Here is a 15092-nt window from a genome sequence, read left to right on the forward strand (position 1 = left end):
TCTATTATGCCACATAGTCACAATGCGGTCTCTTTTCAATAAGCCTGAATGGGCATCCAAGACATCAGAGCCCCAATCTGACTTCTACCGGCGGTCTGGTCAAACGTATCAGGACATTATTGCCGCAAACGAAGCAGCCCACCGGAAAGTTAAGGCCTCGTCAGAGACTGCTGAAGAGAAGACAGTCGAAAAAAGCACAAGTTCAAAAAGATTGAGGACTTTTGAAGATCCTGAAGAGGAAGAAGAAGACGAAGAAGAAGAAGTAATAGTCGATTCAGCTCAACCCACCAAGCAAAATAAGCCAGATGGACTCCATGCACAAACTCCACCTGAGGACCAACAGAAAAGGTCAGAATCGCCGACATCGAATAAAAAGAAATCTCCGAAAATAATGCGAACTGACTCCTCGCATGCACATTCGTCGGCTCCAATTCAGAGCCCTTCCAAGCATGAACGACTAGTCCACAATACTAGTGTTCCGGTTGAAGATGAGAACAAAATCAAAGAAAGTCCCAAGCGCAGCCCTAATACATACACACACCATCAATCCTCGGAAATTTCATCTCCTCCAGCCGATGACCCAACCGTGCAAATTCTGATTACCTCCGAAATACCCTCTACAAAATCACTGATCGTTCACCGCAAAATGTCCCAGGGTTTGAAAGACGTGCGCATAGAATGGTGCAGACGCCAGGACATTCCTACAGAAACACAAAACTCTGTCTACCTGACATGGCGACGACGTCGTCTTTTTGATGTCACAACATGCAAAAGTCTCGGCATCAAACCCGAAAAGACTAGTTCAGATATTGAAAATGACCAAGCTGCAGGAAAGGGAGATTTACAGATTCACATGGTAGCATGTACAGAGAACCCTGAACTCCTCAGTCGATCTTCAATATCAGAAAGCGCGTCATTGCAAGTATCCGAAGATCAGCAAAATCAACAAATGAAGCTGATTCTACGGAGTGCTGGATATGATGATTTAAAAATCAAGGCCAGACCCAAAACTCTCGTTTCTAAACTGATATCAGCGTTTAGAGACAAGTACAGTATTGGCACTCATCAGGAAATGTGGCTTCTTTTTGACGGAGACCGGCTTGATCCTGATACCTGTCTTCGAGATCATGATGTTGCGGACTTGGATATGTTGGAGGTTCAAGTAAGGTCACAATAGGGATTCTCATCCCTGGTAATGTGACTAGCATAGAATTTGAAGTCCACGAGTGACGGCAAATATGGCTTCTGTAATCTAATCATCTTCATAATCGAGCGAACCTTCAATATAACTACTTGACCCCAACTGCCGTGAGGAGGAAAAAGATCAAACGAGGCCAGCTTTCCCAGCTTATAAATTAACAAGTATTGCATAAAATGCACCGTCATTGAAATCTACGACGTTAAGCCATCACATCGACAGACCAGAATTATCCATTTATCCATCTCACTACAATAAACCCATCTCTAAAGATTCCCAACCTATAATGGTTAAGATTTCCCAAAATGAACACCTTATCGATAAAGATCACATGACATCCAATCCGCGGGGACGACTCACTCTTTTTTTCCCTCCAGAAAAACCCCAATCAAAACGAAGAAATTCATCAATCATGAAGGTCATTACAGCAAACTTCGTTTCTTGCGCGGTAAAAGAATGCAAAACATCCGCCGCATCATTCCCACTCCACTTTAACGATGCCGAACTTGAACTTTCAGAAGTAGATTTCCAACCCGAGTTCATTCGCAACGTTCTTCCTCGCATTGACTGGGAAGCTCTACGAACCACCGCAAACGAGGTACGAAATTACCACCCTTTCCTCCTCCCAAAAAATCAAACACTTTGTTGAAGGAATAGGGCTGTGAATGCTAATTCGATATAGCTTGGATTTCCAAGTCTGCCTGAGACAAAGCCTGAAGGGGAGGCACTGGATAATGAGCAAACACTGAAAGATCTGCACCGATTGCTGTTAGAGACTCAAGTTATGGAGGGAAGACTGGTTTGTGGGACATGTGGACATTCCTATGTGATTAAGGAGGGTATTGCCAATTTCTTGCTTCCTAGTCACTTGGGTAAGTTGGATTTCTATATCTACGAAACTTACTCAATACTCACGCATACTTATTTTATTCAGTTTGAATTCTCCTTTTATTCAAGGGTGATAGCTTCGATACTATATCCTGAAATCCTCTACACCTACTCCTACTACATCGATACGAACGAGACGATACCCCTTCAAATTATTCGAAACACCACACAAAAGACATTTTGCTATACACCTTACTCTACTCAAAGTAGGGACGAGACCTTTTTTTTAAACAAAGATTACTATTAAGCTAGATGGCAGGATAGAAAAAAGCTCTGAAATTTTGGTATTGTACATATGTTGTAGAGGTAGCGTTTGATATCACGACTTTCATTAATACAGGTCCGAATGCACCGACTCTCAGTAACGCCCTCTCCCCAAAACTCCACGGGAAAGATAAAAGACAAAGCCTAGTTAAGGAATCCTTTGCAACCAGTTGAACCGCAGAGACAAGGGATACGATCATCACTATCCCATTCTCTTTCGAATTTGTAATCGTACGTGAGCTCCTCATCTATGAAAAAAATTAGTTTGGGGTTCCAGGAGGGGTCTTCGTTGTACAAAGTACACATACCTCTTTCGATGTCTCTGAGCGCGTAAATCACGATACGTTTACTACCATCGACCTTGATGATCTTGGCGGTGCAGTTGGGAGTACAACTGTGATTAATGAAACGCGCGATTCCACCTCGTTTGGTAGCGTCAATGACCGTGTTCTCATCGATTCGGAAGAGATAACTGCTGCCGATTCCACTCTTGAGGTAACGCCTTTCTCTCATATCGGCGACTTGTTGTCGAACCTTTTCTCCGACATACTCAATAATCATATCGTTGGCTGAGATGTCCTCCTCAGCATAGAGTCCCCAGTTATGGATAGCTGAGCGTGCAAATCGAACGGGCTTCTTGCGTTTCTTAAGTTGATTGAATCGAAGAACATCACCCTCACCGCTTGAAGTGGGAAGTGCTTGCTTCTGGGCATTAATGTCGGCAATGAGACGACGGTTGTTGACTCGATTAGATCGTGATGAAGATTTGGAGCTGGTCTTCGCAGCTGCAACTCTAGCAGCTTCGGCCGCAGCAGCCTGAGGATCAGCCTTGGCCTTAGCCTCCCGTTCTTCCCGAGCTTTCTGGACCTTAATGCGATGAGGAAGGTATTTCGATTTCTCCGAATTAAGAATTCTCTTCTTCCCTTCCGTCCGAGCAGCGCCTGTGCTGTTAGGCACATAGTATCCGGCGATGCCAATCGAATCGTGGACTGGACCGCTTGCACCAAGTTGGTTGAGAGCCTTGATCTCTTTTTGTCGCCATGCCCACGCGGCCACACTTTCGATTTGAGATGCGGTCTGATCCAGTAAGATTTGTCGAAGGAAGCGCAGATCTTCGTCGTCTTTCACCAGATTCTGCCAGCCATCCAGGTCCAAGACAATAGTCTCGTCATCTTCGACGGTAGCACGAGGCTCATCCAAAGATACTCCCCACGATACCTCAGCTCTTGGTTCATCGATAGCTGTTGTCTTCCAAGCTTCATCGACGGATTCATCATCATGCAGTTCCTTGATAGTCGTAAGTCCGTCCCCGTGCAATTGACCTCGAGAATCAAGCGACATCTCTTCATCCCGAACAAGAGACGTATCAAGGGGCGGAGCAGTCCCGACATCTTTGTGAGGTAGCGTATCATCCGGCGACTCAATACCGAATAACTCATCGTCTTGTCTTTGACGCTTCCTCGCATCATGTTCACCTGTAAGGCGCTTGCGTTTCCTTGAACCGGGTGACAGCGGCTCAGCAGCATGAGCTTCCGCAGTAGGGGCATTACTTTGTGCATCGGACTGGTACTCCTCCTGGTCACTTTCTGATTCATCATCAGAGCTTTCACGACTAGGAGGGCGACTGCTTCTCTCCTCAGTATCGCGGGTAAGTGGCGTCCGTTGATCATCATCAGAATCCTCATCGTCGTGTAATTGTTGCAGACGATGGTAGAGAGGGCGGATCTCTTTTCTTCGCAGAGGTTGTCTTCTTCGCTCATCCACAAAGGCGGTCCCTGCACGGTCCAGGCCCTGAGATTTGCGGATACGTGGGAGATCAAGCACGTTGACCCCAGATGATCGGTGTTGCTCTCGTGCCTTTTGATTCTCTGATCCGAGATCCAGAGTATCAGCTCCGATGCGGAACATGGGACGCTTAGCGTCTTCAGGACCAGAAATTCCTAGCTTCTTTCGTCTTTCAGCATGCCTTTCTGGATCGAGATAATCATACAGAGTGGGTGCAGCAATTCGTGATTTGACATCTTCCAGCAATTTGTCTCTCAGATCACGAATGATGATAGAAAGAACTTCCCGGCAAGGATCCAAGTCAATAGCTCGCTGCTTTTTCTCTTCTTCCAGATCCAGTTCAGCTTCCTTTCGAGCTCGGTCTTGCTTCGCCTTTTCCTTTTTCTCGGCCCGGAGCCGCTCGGGACTTGGACTGCGAACATAATTGGGGTTCCCATGGATCTGACTTTCCATGTTCATGATGTACGTGAAGAGTGGCTGCATATGACATAGCCGAAAGCAACGCGATGCTTCCTCCTCGCCTCTCCGTGAATTTTCAAAGAGAATATAATACCCAGTCTTGTCGCAGCGGATCGTTCGGTAATCAAAGTATCGAAGACGTTTCCTGAGATGCGGGATAGTAGTCGCGAGGACAGGCACATAGCAATGGGCGATGAAAATATAGGGTTCTCGTTTGAGTTGGCTTAATACGGGGGTATCTTCGATCAATGATTGCACCGGAGGAGTTCGGACGGTTGCGCGTGGCCCTTCTGGAATGACAAGCCCAGGTCGCAGAGAAGACTTTCCAGAGGGTCCCTTGGGTGCGGTGGGTGGTGGCTCATTCTTTTTGGCTTGGGGTTCCGTCTTGGGTTCCACTGAGGTTGATGCGCTTTTGGAAGCCAATCGTTGCGACTCGATTGTTTTCATAGCCATCCGCTCGGAAACAGCCCCATCTCGATCGAGTTCAACCCGAATCCGCCGTGTCCCGATCCGCTGTTCTTTCTTGCATTCGAAATACGCACGTCTAGCAGCGCTGGAAGCTGAGACCGGACCCACCCCGCGAAACGAAGTTGAGTCCTTAAACTTGATCGAGCATATTCCCAAGAATCTTCCGGTAATTGGATCTGTCCGATTCTTCATCTCGGCGATGTCACCAAAGCTGGAGAACAGCGCAGTGATCGGAGTAATTGGTGTGAGGGGGTCGAAACCAGTGACAACCACCTGAATTGGCGGGCCCGGTCCAATACTAGTTGCTGCATCATACGGCCACGGTTTAAGGGAATAAGGAGCGGGACGATATTTGGTCTTTTGTTTGCAGCCCGATCCACGAGTGTAATTGTGAATGGCTAGACGGGGATCTGGAGGTCTCGCTTGTCCATTAACAATGATATCTGAATATTCAGGTTTTTTCTTTCTTTCTTTGGAAGCGCGTTTATCCAAATCAGGGTCATAGACCGCCTTGGAAACTCTGACGACATGATCTTGGCGGGTTTGTGATTGCGGAGTAGGTGGGGTGTGAATTGGGGTCATAGAGGATTTTGTAGGTTCCAATGATCGATTGTCATGATGATCTGGTGAGTTCTCTGCTACCGCCAGCTTTGACTGCGGACTGGCGGCGGCGGCACCTTTCCGAGGTGGGGATGATTCTGTATTTGTGAGCGGCGTTAAAGTATCAATTTGAGCATGATTTGTCGCGGACGCAGAAAGTAGGCCGGTCAGGGATGGTTCTGATGGGGGAAGCGAGTCGGTGTTGGTGGTACCCGATTCTAATGGCAGATTCCCTTCTTCCGCAGCCAGTTCCGATGTGGAAGATGCGGCGAGCGGTGGTAGAGCAGTCGTCGTCTGGGTTGAGTCGCCATCCACCTCTCTACTTCTTGGACGTTCATGTCCAGACTTCACGCGCTTCCGTTGCAGAACCGAAGGAGCCGTAGGAAAGAAATCTGCAAAGCCAGCGGAGGCGCGTGACATGATGGGGGAGAAGTGGCTACACGCCCGAAACGACCGCGCAATGACCAGGCAGCATCCTTGATGACAGGATTGTTATGGTAAGCACATGCGACCGGGTTGGAAGTCCCAGCCCTGCGAGCGGCAGTGGAAAATGGGACAACGAGCTGAATATGGGAGAAAGGGGGAACAAAGAAATCAACCGCGCAGGGAGGCATGCACTTCGCGCGGTCTTCAAGTTTTTGCAGGCCGCGTACGACTGAACGGGCAGGCGGTGAGTGTGGGGAATATGTCATGTCACATGACAGTGATTATGTCATTTAGTGCCTTATTTTGCAGGCATTAATACTATGTACTTTCCACGTGACTATTTCCCCTCACCGGTTCCTCGTAGCAAACAGTGCAAACTCTTTCTTTATTTGTTTCTTTTCTTTTTCTTGCGTGGATCATCGGAAGATCCATCAGATGCAAGTCTCCGTGTGGCGTACGGGAATTATCTAAGGGATATTTTGGCCGGGGTCGGCAGTCTCTACCCTATTCTAGATAACAATGCACTAGTCTGGAGAATGTCCGAACTATTGAAAGCGAGAAAGAGGAAAAAAAAAGGTTGTCATGCAGAAGGAAAAAAAAAAAACTTCGCTGTCTCCGAAAGGGGGCTTAGCCGGCAAAAATAGTATCAGCCTCTTCCCCCCCCCATTATGGAGGCAATTATGGATGGAATGGGTTAAGTAAAAATAAACATACTACTTCGTTTGGAGAAAAGAGAAAGAAAAGAAAAAGTAAAAAGAGGCTAAAAGACTACAGTATATGATTTGCCATCTTTACATAATGTACAAACGAGTAGTTGTACTCCGTAGTCTTTCTTTGTTGCCCTACTCCATACTGTACATATTCACATGTACTATCGTCAGTGCAATTGATGCACTGATGATAATCCGAAACATTTCCCCTTGTACCTGTATGTTCGGGAATGGGGAGCAACTAAGGAGAAAAGAAGGAGATGTTTCGATCGGGTTCCACCTGAATTAATTGAGTGGATAATCTATTCTTGTCCATATGATGATGATACTATCCATACGGAATACGGAGTAGTTGTAGTTATTATTATTTATTATTATAATTTAGTGCACGATTAAGTGGATCCATCAAGTGGCATTCCATGGGAGGTCTCAGGTGAGACATTGTGTGTGCATTGGCAGAGGAGAAGAGCAGGTTAAGCTAAGAATAATCCGCCCCTCTCTTCCCTTTCCTTTCCCCTTCCCCTCTATAAATACAATTTCAGCTGGCATCTTCCTGACACTCCCCTCCTTCTCATTTTCACTATTTCCTCTTCCTCCCCTCCCCATCTTTCTTCCCCCCTCCTGTTTCTACTCAATTAACTCATCCTACTAATTCATCCTCCCCTTTAATCCTTATTTTCTTTCTTTTGTGAACTCTTCATCATGTGGTATGTGGAAGATGATCGGCGCTGGTTTCCCCTCCCCGCCAGGTTTCTCAAATTTGCGGTGTGAAGAAGAAGGGGGAAAAAAAAATGAAAGAAGCTGACTTTGAACTTCTAGTGGAATCTTTGGTTATATCAACTACCTGGTTGAGCGGGACCGCCAGTTCATCATTGACACACTTCTCAATGGTGAGTCTTCTTTGTTTTTCTTCTCTCTGTTTCCTTTGTTTTCCCCCCACCGTCTCCAAATCCGGGATATCGAGATGGTGGTCTTTTCAATGCAACCAACTAACGAGGGTCATCTTCATCCATAGGTCTCTCACGACTGGAATACCGTGGCTACGATTCGGCCGGTATGGCCGTCGATGGTGACAAGAAGAATGAAGTCTGTGCTTTTAAGGAAGTTGGCAAGGTGGCCAAGCTGAGGGAACTCATTGCCGAGTCCAAGCCCGATATGACCAAGAGTTTCGAGTCCCACGCTGGTATCTCTCACACTCGTTGGGCTACCCACGGCACACCTTCTCGTCAGAACTGCCACCCCCACCGGTATGAATTGATTCACAGCTTTTTTCTCAAAGTACTCATTTGTATTGCACTGCTTCTAACAACCCACCAATCTATAGCTCCGATGCCACCTGGGAGTTTTCCGTCGTCCACAATGGTATTATCACCAACTACAAGGAATTGAAGGCCCTTCTGGAGAGCAAGGGTTTCCGTTTCGAGACTGAGACCGATACCGAGTGCATTGCGAAGCTTGCCAAGTACCTCTACGACCAACACCCCGATATTGAGTTCACTGTCTTGGCCAAGGCCGTTATTAAGGAGCTGGAGGGTGCTTTTGGTCTGTTGATCAAGTCCGTTCACTACCCCCATGAGGTTATCGCGGCCCGTAAGGGTTCCCCCGCTGGTCATCGGTGTGCGAACCTCCAAGAAGATGAAGGTCGACTTTGTCGACGTCGAGTACTCCGAGGAGGGTGCTCTCCCTGCGGAGCAGGCCTCCCAGAATGTTGCCATCAAAAAGTCCTCCGCCAGTCTTCTGGCTCCCCCTGACAAGTCCCTGCTGCACCGCTCCCAGTCTCGGGCTTTCCTGTCTGATGACGGTATCCCCCAGCCCGCCGAGTTCTTCCTTTCCTCCGACCCCTCCGCTATTGTCGAGCACACCAAGAAGGTCCTCTATCTGGAGGATGATGACATTGCTCACATTCACGAGGGTCAGCTGAACATCCACCGTCTCACCAAGGACGATGGTACCTCCAATGTCCGTACCATCCAGACTATTGAGCTGGAGCTGCAGGAGATCATGAAGGGCAAGTTCGACCACTTTATGCAGAAGGAGATTTTCGAGCAACCCGAGTCCATTGTCAACACAATGCGTGGTCGTCTGGATGCTGTCAACAAGAAGGTCACTCTGGGTGGTCTTCGTCAGTACATTTCTACCATTCGTCGTTGCCGCCGTATTATCTTCATCGCCTGCGGTACCAGCTACCACTCTTGCATGGCTGTCCGTGGTGTCTTTGAGGAGCTGACCGAAATCCCCATCGCCGTTGAGCTGGCCTCCGACTTCTTGGACCGACAGGCCCCTGTGTTCCGTGATGACACCTGTGTCTTCGTTTCCCAGTCCGGTGAGACCGCTGATTCTCTGATGGCTCTTCGCTACTGTCTGGAGCGTGGTGCTCTGACCGTTGGTATTGTCAACGTCGTCGGTTCCTCCATCTCCCTTCTTACTCACTGCGGTGTTCACATCAACGCTGGTCCCGAGATCGGTGTTGCCTCCACCAAGGCTTACACTTCTCAATTCGTGGCCATGGTCATGTTCGCTCTGTCTCTGAGCGAGGACCGTGCCTCGAAGCAGAAGAGACGCGAGGAGATCATGGAGGGCCTTGGCAAGGTCTCGGAGCAGTTCCGCGAGATTCTCAAGCTGAACGACTCTATCAAGGAGATGTGCGCTAAGTTCTTCAAGGACCAGAAGAGTTTGCTGCTGCTGGGTCGTGGAGCCCAATTCCCCACTGCCCTGGAGGGTGCTCTGAAGATCAAGGAGATTTCCTACCTTCACTGCGAGGCTGTCATGTCTGGTGAGCTGAAGCACGGTGTTCTGGCTCTTGTTGACGAGAACCTGCCTATCATCATGATCCTCACCCGCGACAACCTCTTCACCAAGTCCCTGAACGCATACCAGCAAGGTGAGTTGCCCATTTACTATCTATCCAGTATACCATTTACTAATATCATTCTCTAGTCATTGCCCGTGGTGGCCGCCCCATCGTTATCTGCAACCCCGAGGACCCCGAGTTCTCTGCTGCTCAGACCGAGAAGATCGCCGTCCCCAAGACCGTTGATGCCCTTCAGGGTCTGTTGAACGTCATTCCCTTGCAGCTGATTTCGTACTGGCTTGCGGTCGGCGAGGGTCTGAACGTTGACTTCCCTCGTAACCTGGCAAAGTCTGTCACTGTCGAATAAACATGGGTAGAAAGAGGCTTCTTTCTGGAAGACGAATGCGATGATCTTGATATTTTTAGGTGTTCTTTAGCTCTTGTCCTTACTTATTCCATTTTCATTTTTTTTCTCATCTCACTTATCCATCCTATCCATGTAAATCGTCACTATCACCATCACCATAGCCACCATAATAGTTAATCACCAAATCTCCGTAAACATCAAGTGGCATGTCAATCATTCAATTTTGCCGTATTCGGCCAAATCGCCTTCCGCCTTCCCCGCCAAATGCGGGATGTTTTCATCCCTACGATTGACCCCTCAACCTCCCCTTCATCCAAACTTCAATCCTGAAACCTCTTCTCAATTTCACCTTCTCTTCGATCCCAATTCCAAAATGTCAACTATCAAAGGCCCTGGAGCTCCTCAGAGCTACGACGGTAAGCTTGTATCCGAATAAACATCACCCCGCAATAACTAACATTTCTCACAGGATCTGGGCTGCGCGTGGCAATTGTTCATGCCAGATGGAATGCGACAATCATCGACTCCCTCGTCACCGGCGCAAAGAAGAAACTTCTCGAAGCTGGTGTAACCGAGGAAAACATCACCGTTGAAACCGTGCCAGGAAGTTATGAATTGCCCATTGGAGTGCAACGGTAATATCCCCCCCCCTCTCCAAGAAGAAAACGAATAGCCGAAAAATAAAGGCAGCCCGAAAACAAACGAAACTCACGAAGAGAAGAAAAGAAAGAAGCGCATGCTAACAATCTACTCAATTCCAGTCTCTACGCCGCATCCCAGGTCCAAGCCAGTTCCTCCGCCGGCGAAGGCATGAGTGCCACAGACCTACTCTCCTCATCTACAACCGACCTGCGAAAATCCAGTACAACAGACGTACCCAAGAGACCCTTTGACGCAATTATCGCAATTGGCGTACTGATCAAGGGCTCCACGATGCATTTCGAGTACATTGCTGACGCGGTTAGTCACGGATTAATGCGTGTGCAGTTAGATTCGGGAGTTCCGGTTATTTTTGGACTTTTGACTGTTTTGAATGAGGAGCAGGGACTTGAGAGGGCGGGATTGGGCAATGGGACTATGCATAATCATGGTGAGGATTGGGGTAGTGCGGCTGTTGAATTGGGTGTTAAGAGGCGGGAGTGGCTGGAGGGGAAGATTGCTTAGATGTGTGGTTTTTTTTTGTGATATATACGTATACTGCGACAGGAACGTGCTGGAGACTAGTACAGACACTGACACTAGCACGGACACGGTGTACTTGTACTCTGTCTAACGTACGCAGAATCATCAGATTAAAGTTATTCGCGTCCAGATTCTATTACACGTTTACTCTTCCATCTGTTCTCCGCTCTTCTCCTCTTCTTCGTCATCTCCTTCAAGTGCCCGCCTAGCTGCCTTCTCTGCTTCTTCGCGCAGTTCCTTGGGTACCTCCTCATGGCGTCCCTTGGTGGGACCATCAACCGAGCTGATCCATGACATCTCAAGCTCGAATTCCTTGTCTTTACTATCCTCGTGCGCAACGTAGATAATGCGAGCCGCTTCCTTAACACCGTCCGCCAAGGAAAGGTTACCGGAGCTCAGGTCGAGTTTCTCTAGCTCGGCCTTAGCAGCTTGTCGTCCCTTACCGGTGGCAGCACCATAATAACCCTGAAAGAACAGTCAGTATAAGATTGGCCTGACCATCACTTGGTTCTTCTGCAGAAACATACCCAGTAAAGACCACTAGGTTCAATCATGTATAGTCCTGGACCTCCAGCCTTGGCATCTTTAACCCTTCCGCCAGCTCCAGACTGCGGTCCAGAACCGACCTGACCATCGACCGCGAGTTCTGCCTCACTATCCCAACCACCAACGATAGCAGTAATTCCGAATGGTCGTACACTGGAGTAAAGTGTGTATGCTTGTACGTAGCCGCCGAGGCGGTTTGCGAGTGCGTTGGTCGGGATCGGACCCTTGTAGACACCTCTCCAAGAGGAAGCCTCATCTCTGGCTCTGGAAACGAAATGACGACCATCGGGAAGAAGTCCAGAGGATACCTAAATCAAGAAGAAAACGAATATGTCAGACATTGTTATCAATGGAGATAAGACCGGCTGTCGGTGAGATTGCCAGGACGTTTCGGTATAGAATGGAAACAAGGACTGAACTTACAATACCAACATGACGATCCACCGTCGCGATTCTCTTATTCGCACCGGGCTTCATCAACTTGCTTGTGACGATCTTCTCAACCGCCAACACAACACCATCCTTGCACCGGATGCCAACAGCTGTACCTCCGTTCTCAACAGCCTTGACGGCATACTCAACCTAAAAGAGAGCGCGTATTAGCTTCACGAGATTCCTCCAAGCCATCAAATGACCCAATACCTCCCCAATATCAACATACCTGGAAATTCCGGCCATCAGGCGAGAAGACCGAGTTGGAAAGGTCATAGCCCGTACCGATTGACGTCTAACCAGCTCTCATTAGCAATATCCTTGAGAACACCAATGGAGGAAATCTCACCATGGTCGTGAATCTGTGAAATATGAAAAACAAAAAGGGGCTCCTAATGTGTATGCGTATTGAATGTGAAGGGGAAGAGGGGACGAATTTCAATGGGAGCTAGGAAGACGCGATGATGGATGGGAGCTTCTGGACTGAAGCTTGCGTCACGGGGTTGCCTGGTCATGTGATACGATGGACTGGGGGTGCGGCCCAACCACTCGCAACACACTTTCTTAGGCATCTAGTGGGGGGAGGGGGAGAAATTTAGAGAAGAAGAAATAAAAAAGAAAGAAAACTCACTGTTTTACTCTACATGAAGTGAATTCCATTTTTATCATCTGAAATTTCTGTTCAAAGGTAGCAGAATCCTCAAGAATACCTATTTCGGATTGATTATACCGTGTATTACTACTATTTCATACAATATCTCCTTTGATCGAATTTCGAACGCCCTTGGAAATATACATCTCTGATAAACATGTCGTCCTCGATCCTTCACCAGTGTCCATCCTGCGGACATATCTCAGATATCTCGCAAGCGTTGGCTAGTTTCATCGAGAACCCTCACTGCACTCAGGTAGTCTTCTACTTCAAGTGAACTTAGTCTGATCCCAGACAAGACCTAACCAAACATATCTAGTGCGGGCTCTCAGCATCTGAAGGCAACAACAAGATACAGGATGAACTGGCCATGCTATTTGACCAACAAATGACCATGACCCCCCCATACAAACGAAATCATCCCGATATCCCAACCGACCCCCTCCTATAGCATTTCCCAACATTACAATCATTCCTCCCACGTAGCATCATCCGCTCCGACACCAAGTATCACCACAGAGTCGACGGTACTGGCCATACAGAATATTCACAATATTCTCCGCCAACATGGTCTCGACCCCGAAGCCTTTTCACCAGCCCAACTCGAACTATTCAAGAATGCGGATCCCGCGCAACAGGAGCGTTTAATTCAAACATGGCAGTTCTACTCCTCTTCCCAGCAGGATACGAACCAGGATTACGAAATGGACGAATCTACGGCAGACTCGGAATTTCATGGTGAGAATGCAGAGCCCTATATGGTTTCAGGTTATGAAGGTGGAGCTGGACGAGGACATTCTCTTTCTACAACTTTACCCGCGGAACCCTCGACTGGAAAACCCTACGAGTCGTCTACGGATCCAGTATACAGTGGACAGCAATGGTGGGAAATGCCTCGGAGTATGGTTACTTCCATGGAGTCGCAGTATGGGTTATTCGAAGAGAGAAATCGGTATATCTCTGGATATGGAATGGTATAAACATTTTCATAATTGTGACAGCATATTGAATCTCTTACAATTATTTACCAAGTCACCCTATTTACTCTACTCTACTCTACGATTATAAGCAAGTTGAATGGAAGATTGAATTGTCCAGCCATGGGATATTTTTTGATTTTCTAGATACATGTAAAGAAGTACAGTATCGTGTTCTGGATCAAAAGTTCGTAGTAAACGCAGAGTAATAAACAGCAAGTGGCTGCCACGGCCAAAGAGTAAAAAGAGCGTGCACCATGGCCTTATCACATATTCGTTTAATCTCTTTTCAAATAGCCCTAAATAGAGCAAGTGTTGCACGTCGTACCGAGAAGTGGATGGCGGCCTTAAGAAAGAAACAAATAGGAAGATCGACAGAGTCAAACAATTAAGGCATTACCGGCAGCGCGGAAGTTGGCGAGAATATGGAGCTAGAGAGTATGGTCAGAGCTGGCAAACAGAAGGAAGGGGAACAGAAAAGATGAAAGAAAAGGACATACATTTACTCCTCGTCATCAAGGTCAGCCATAGCATCGGCAAGAGCCTCAGCAGAGCGCTTAACATCCTCAACAGCCAAGGCAGTACGCTTAACCTTATAGCAGCCCTGACCGGGGTGACCACACCACTTTTGAAGAGCAGCGGGGTGAGCCTCAGCCATGGCCTCAGCAAGGGCATCAGCAGAGCGCTTAACATCACCAGAGACATCGGCGGTGCGCTTCATCATGTAGCAACCCTGACCGGGATGGCCACACCACTTCTGGAGACCACGGGCAGCAGCGGCCTGAGCGGAAGAAGCGACAAGAACAGCGAGGGCAACGGAGAGAAACTTCATTTTGAAAAATGAGATTGGGATTATTGTTGAGAAGGTAAAGTAGAGAAAGAATGGATTGATTGATAGCCAGGCGTAGAAGGGAGATCTGAGCTGGATAGAGAAATCAAGTCGAAGAGCTGGAAAACATGGCAATATTTATACATTCTTGAGAAGACAGATGAAGCTTGAGCTTGAGCTTGGACTTGAAGATTCATGCGTTCTTGTCAAAGGAGGTTATTGAGTTGAGGCCGTGAACTTATTGAGGAATCGATTAGGACAGAGTGAAGTATAGGGTTTGCCATATCTGGCTAGTGATTCGATATTATTATTTTCCGTCACTCATTGACAGGCCACAGTCTTCAAAGAGGAAGACCCTTATTGAGGTGTTCAAAAGTAATGCCCTGTCCGAGAGTGAATTAGCTGTTGATGCATGGGAATGGGAGTCTCTTTGTCGAGTCCACGTGTTTTGGCTGGAAGAGGTGGTCAATAGGGGAGATTCCCGAGGGCATATTGAATGACCAAAAGGGGAGTCAATA

The 15092-nt window shown here is 47.7% G+C and overlaps 8 protein-coding genes across 8 annotated transcripts; 5 read left to right on the top strand and 3 right to left on the bottom strand.

Annotated features, from left to right (window-relative positions):
- Positions 1-22: 22 nt before the first annotated feature.
- Positions 23-1177, top strand: N7469_011145 (small ubiquitin-related modifier domain-containing protein; the record flags this gene model as incomplete). The annotated part of the gene is made up of 1 exon (XM_056650050.1): positions 23-1177. The coding sequence occupies one exon, from the start codon at positions 23-25 to the stop codon at positions 1175-1177; it is 1155 nt and encodes a 384-aa protein (XP_056495114.1).
- Positions 1178-1610: 433 nt separating this feature from the next.
- Positions 1611-2137, top strand: N7469_011146 (RNA methylation protein TRM112; the record flags this gene model as incomplete). Its single annotated transcript, XM_056650051.1, has 3 exons — positions 1611-1796; positions 1881-2070; positions 2133-2137. The coding sequence occupies 3 exons, from the start codon at positions 1611-1613 to the stop codon at positions 2135-2137; spliced, it is 381 nt and encodes a 126-aa protein (XP_056495115.1).
- Positions 2138-2494: 357 nt separating this feature from the next.
- On the bottom strand, positions 2495-6082 carry set1 (histone methyltransferase SET1; the record flags this gene model as incomplete). The annotated part of the gene is made up of 2 exons (XM_056650052.1): positions 2495-2598; positions 2659-6082. 2 exons carry the CDS (start codon positions 6080-6082, stop codon positions 2495-2497), a joined length of 3528 nt encoding a protein of 1175 aa, XP_056495116.1.
- A 1418-nt stretch (positions 6083-7500) lies between these two features.
- On the top strand, positions 7501-9956 carry gfa1 (glutamine--fructose-6-phosphate transaminase (isomerizing) GFA1; the record flags this gene model as incomplete). The annotated part of the gene is given in 6 exon segments (XM_056650053.1): positions 7501-7505; positions 7618-7688; positions 7814-8045; positions 8123-8344; positions 8355-9679; positions 9736-9956. 6 exon segments carry the CDS (start codon positions 7501-7503, stop codon positions 9954-9956), a joined length of 2076 nt encoding a protein of 691 aa, XP_056495117.1.
- A 373-nt stretch (positions 9957-10329) lies between these two features.
- N7469_011149 (lumazine synthase RIB4) lies at positions 10330-11120 on the top strand (the record flags this gene model as incomplete). The annotated part of the gene is made up of 3 exons (XM_056650054.1): positions 10330-10372; positions 10426-10591; positions 10718-11120. The coding sequence occupies 3 exons, from the start codon at positions 10330-10332 to the stop codon at positions 11118-11120; spliced, it is 612 nt and encodes a 203-aa protein (XP_056495118.1).
- Positions 11121-11282: 162 nt separating this feature from the next.
- Positions 11283-12468, bottom strand: N7469_011150 (proteasome core particle subunit alpha 7; the record flags this gene model as incomplete). The annotated part of the gene is made up of 5 exons (XM_056650055.1): positions 11283-11603; positions 11666-11992; positions 12108-12266; positions 12346-12411; positions 12466-12468. 5 exons carry the CDS (start codon positions 12466-12468, stop codon positions 11283-11285), a joined length of 876 nt encoding a protein of 291 aa, XP_056495119.1.
- Positions 12469-12925: 457 nt separating this feature from the next.
- On the top strand, positions 12926-13748 carry N7469_011151 (uncharacterized protein; the record flags this gene model as incomplete). The annotated part of the gene is made up of 2 exons (XM_056650056.1): positions 12926-13041; positions 13220-13748. 2 exons carry the CDS (start codon positions 12926-12928, stop codon positions 13746-13748), a joined length of 645 nt encoding a protein of 214 aa, XP_056495120.1.
- A 499-nt stretch (positions 13749-14247) lies between these two features.
- On the bottom strand, positions 14248-14577 carry N7469_011152 (mating alpha-pheromone PpgA; the record flags this gene model as incomplete). Its single annotated transcript, XM_056650057.1, has 1 exon — positions 14248-14577. The coding sequence occupies one exon, from the start codon at positions 14575-14577 to the stop codon at positions 14248-14250; it is 330 nt and encodes a 109-aa protein (XP_056495121.1).
- Between the last annotated feature and the right edge of the window lie 515 nt (positions 14578-15092).

This window comes from Penicillium citrinum (assembly GCF_028827155.1).
Source record: "Penicillium citrinum strain IBT 23319 chromosome Unknown utg000010l:1.0-1229701.0:1.0-1230130.0, whole genome shotgun sequence".
Classification (NCBI taxonomy): Eukaryota; Fungi; Ascomycota; class Eurotiomycetes; order Eurotiales; family Aspergillaceae; genus Penicillium; species Penicillium citrinum.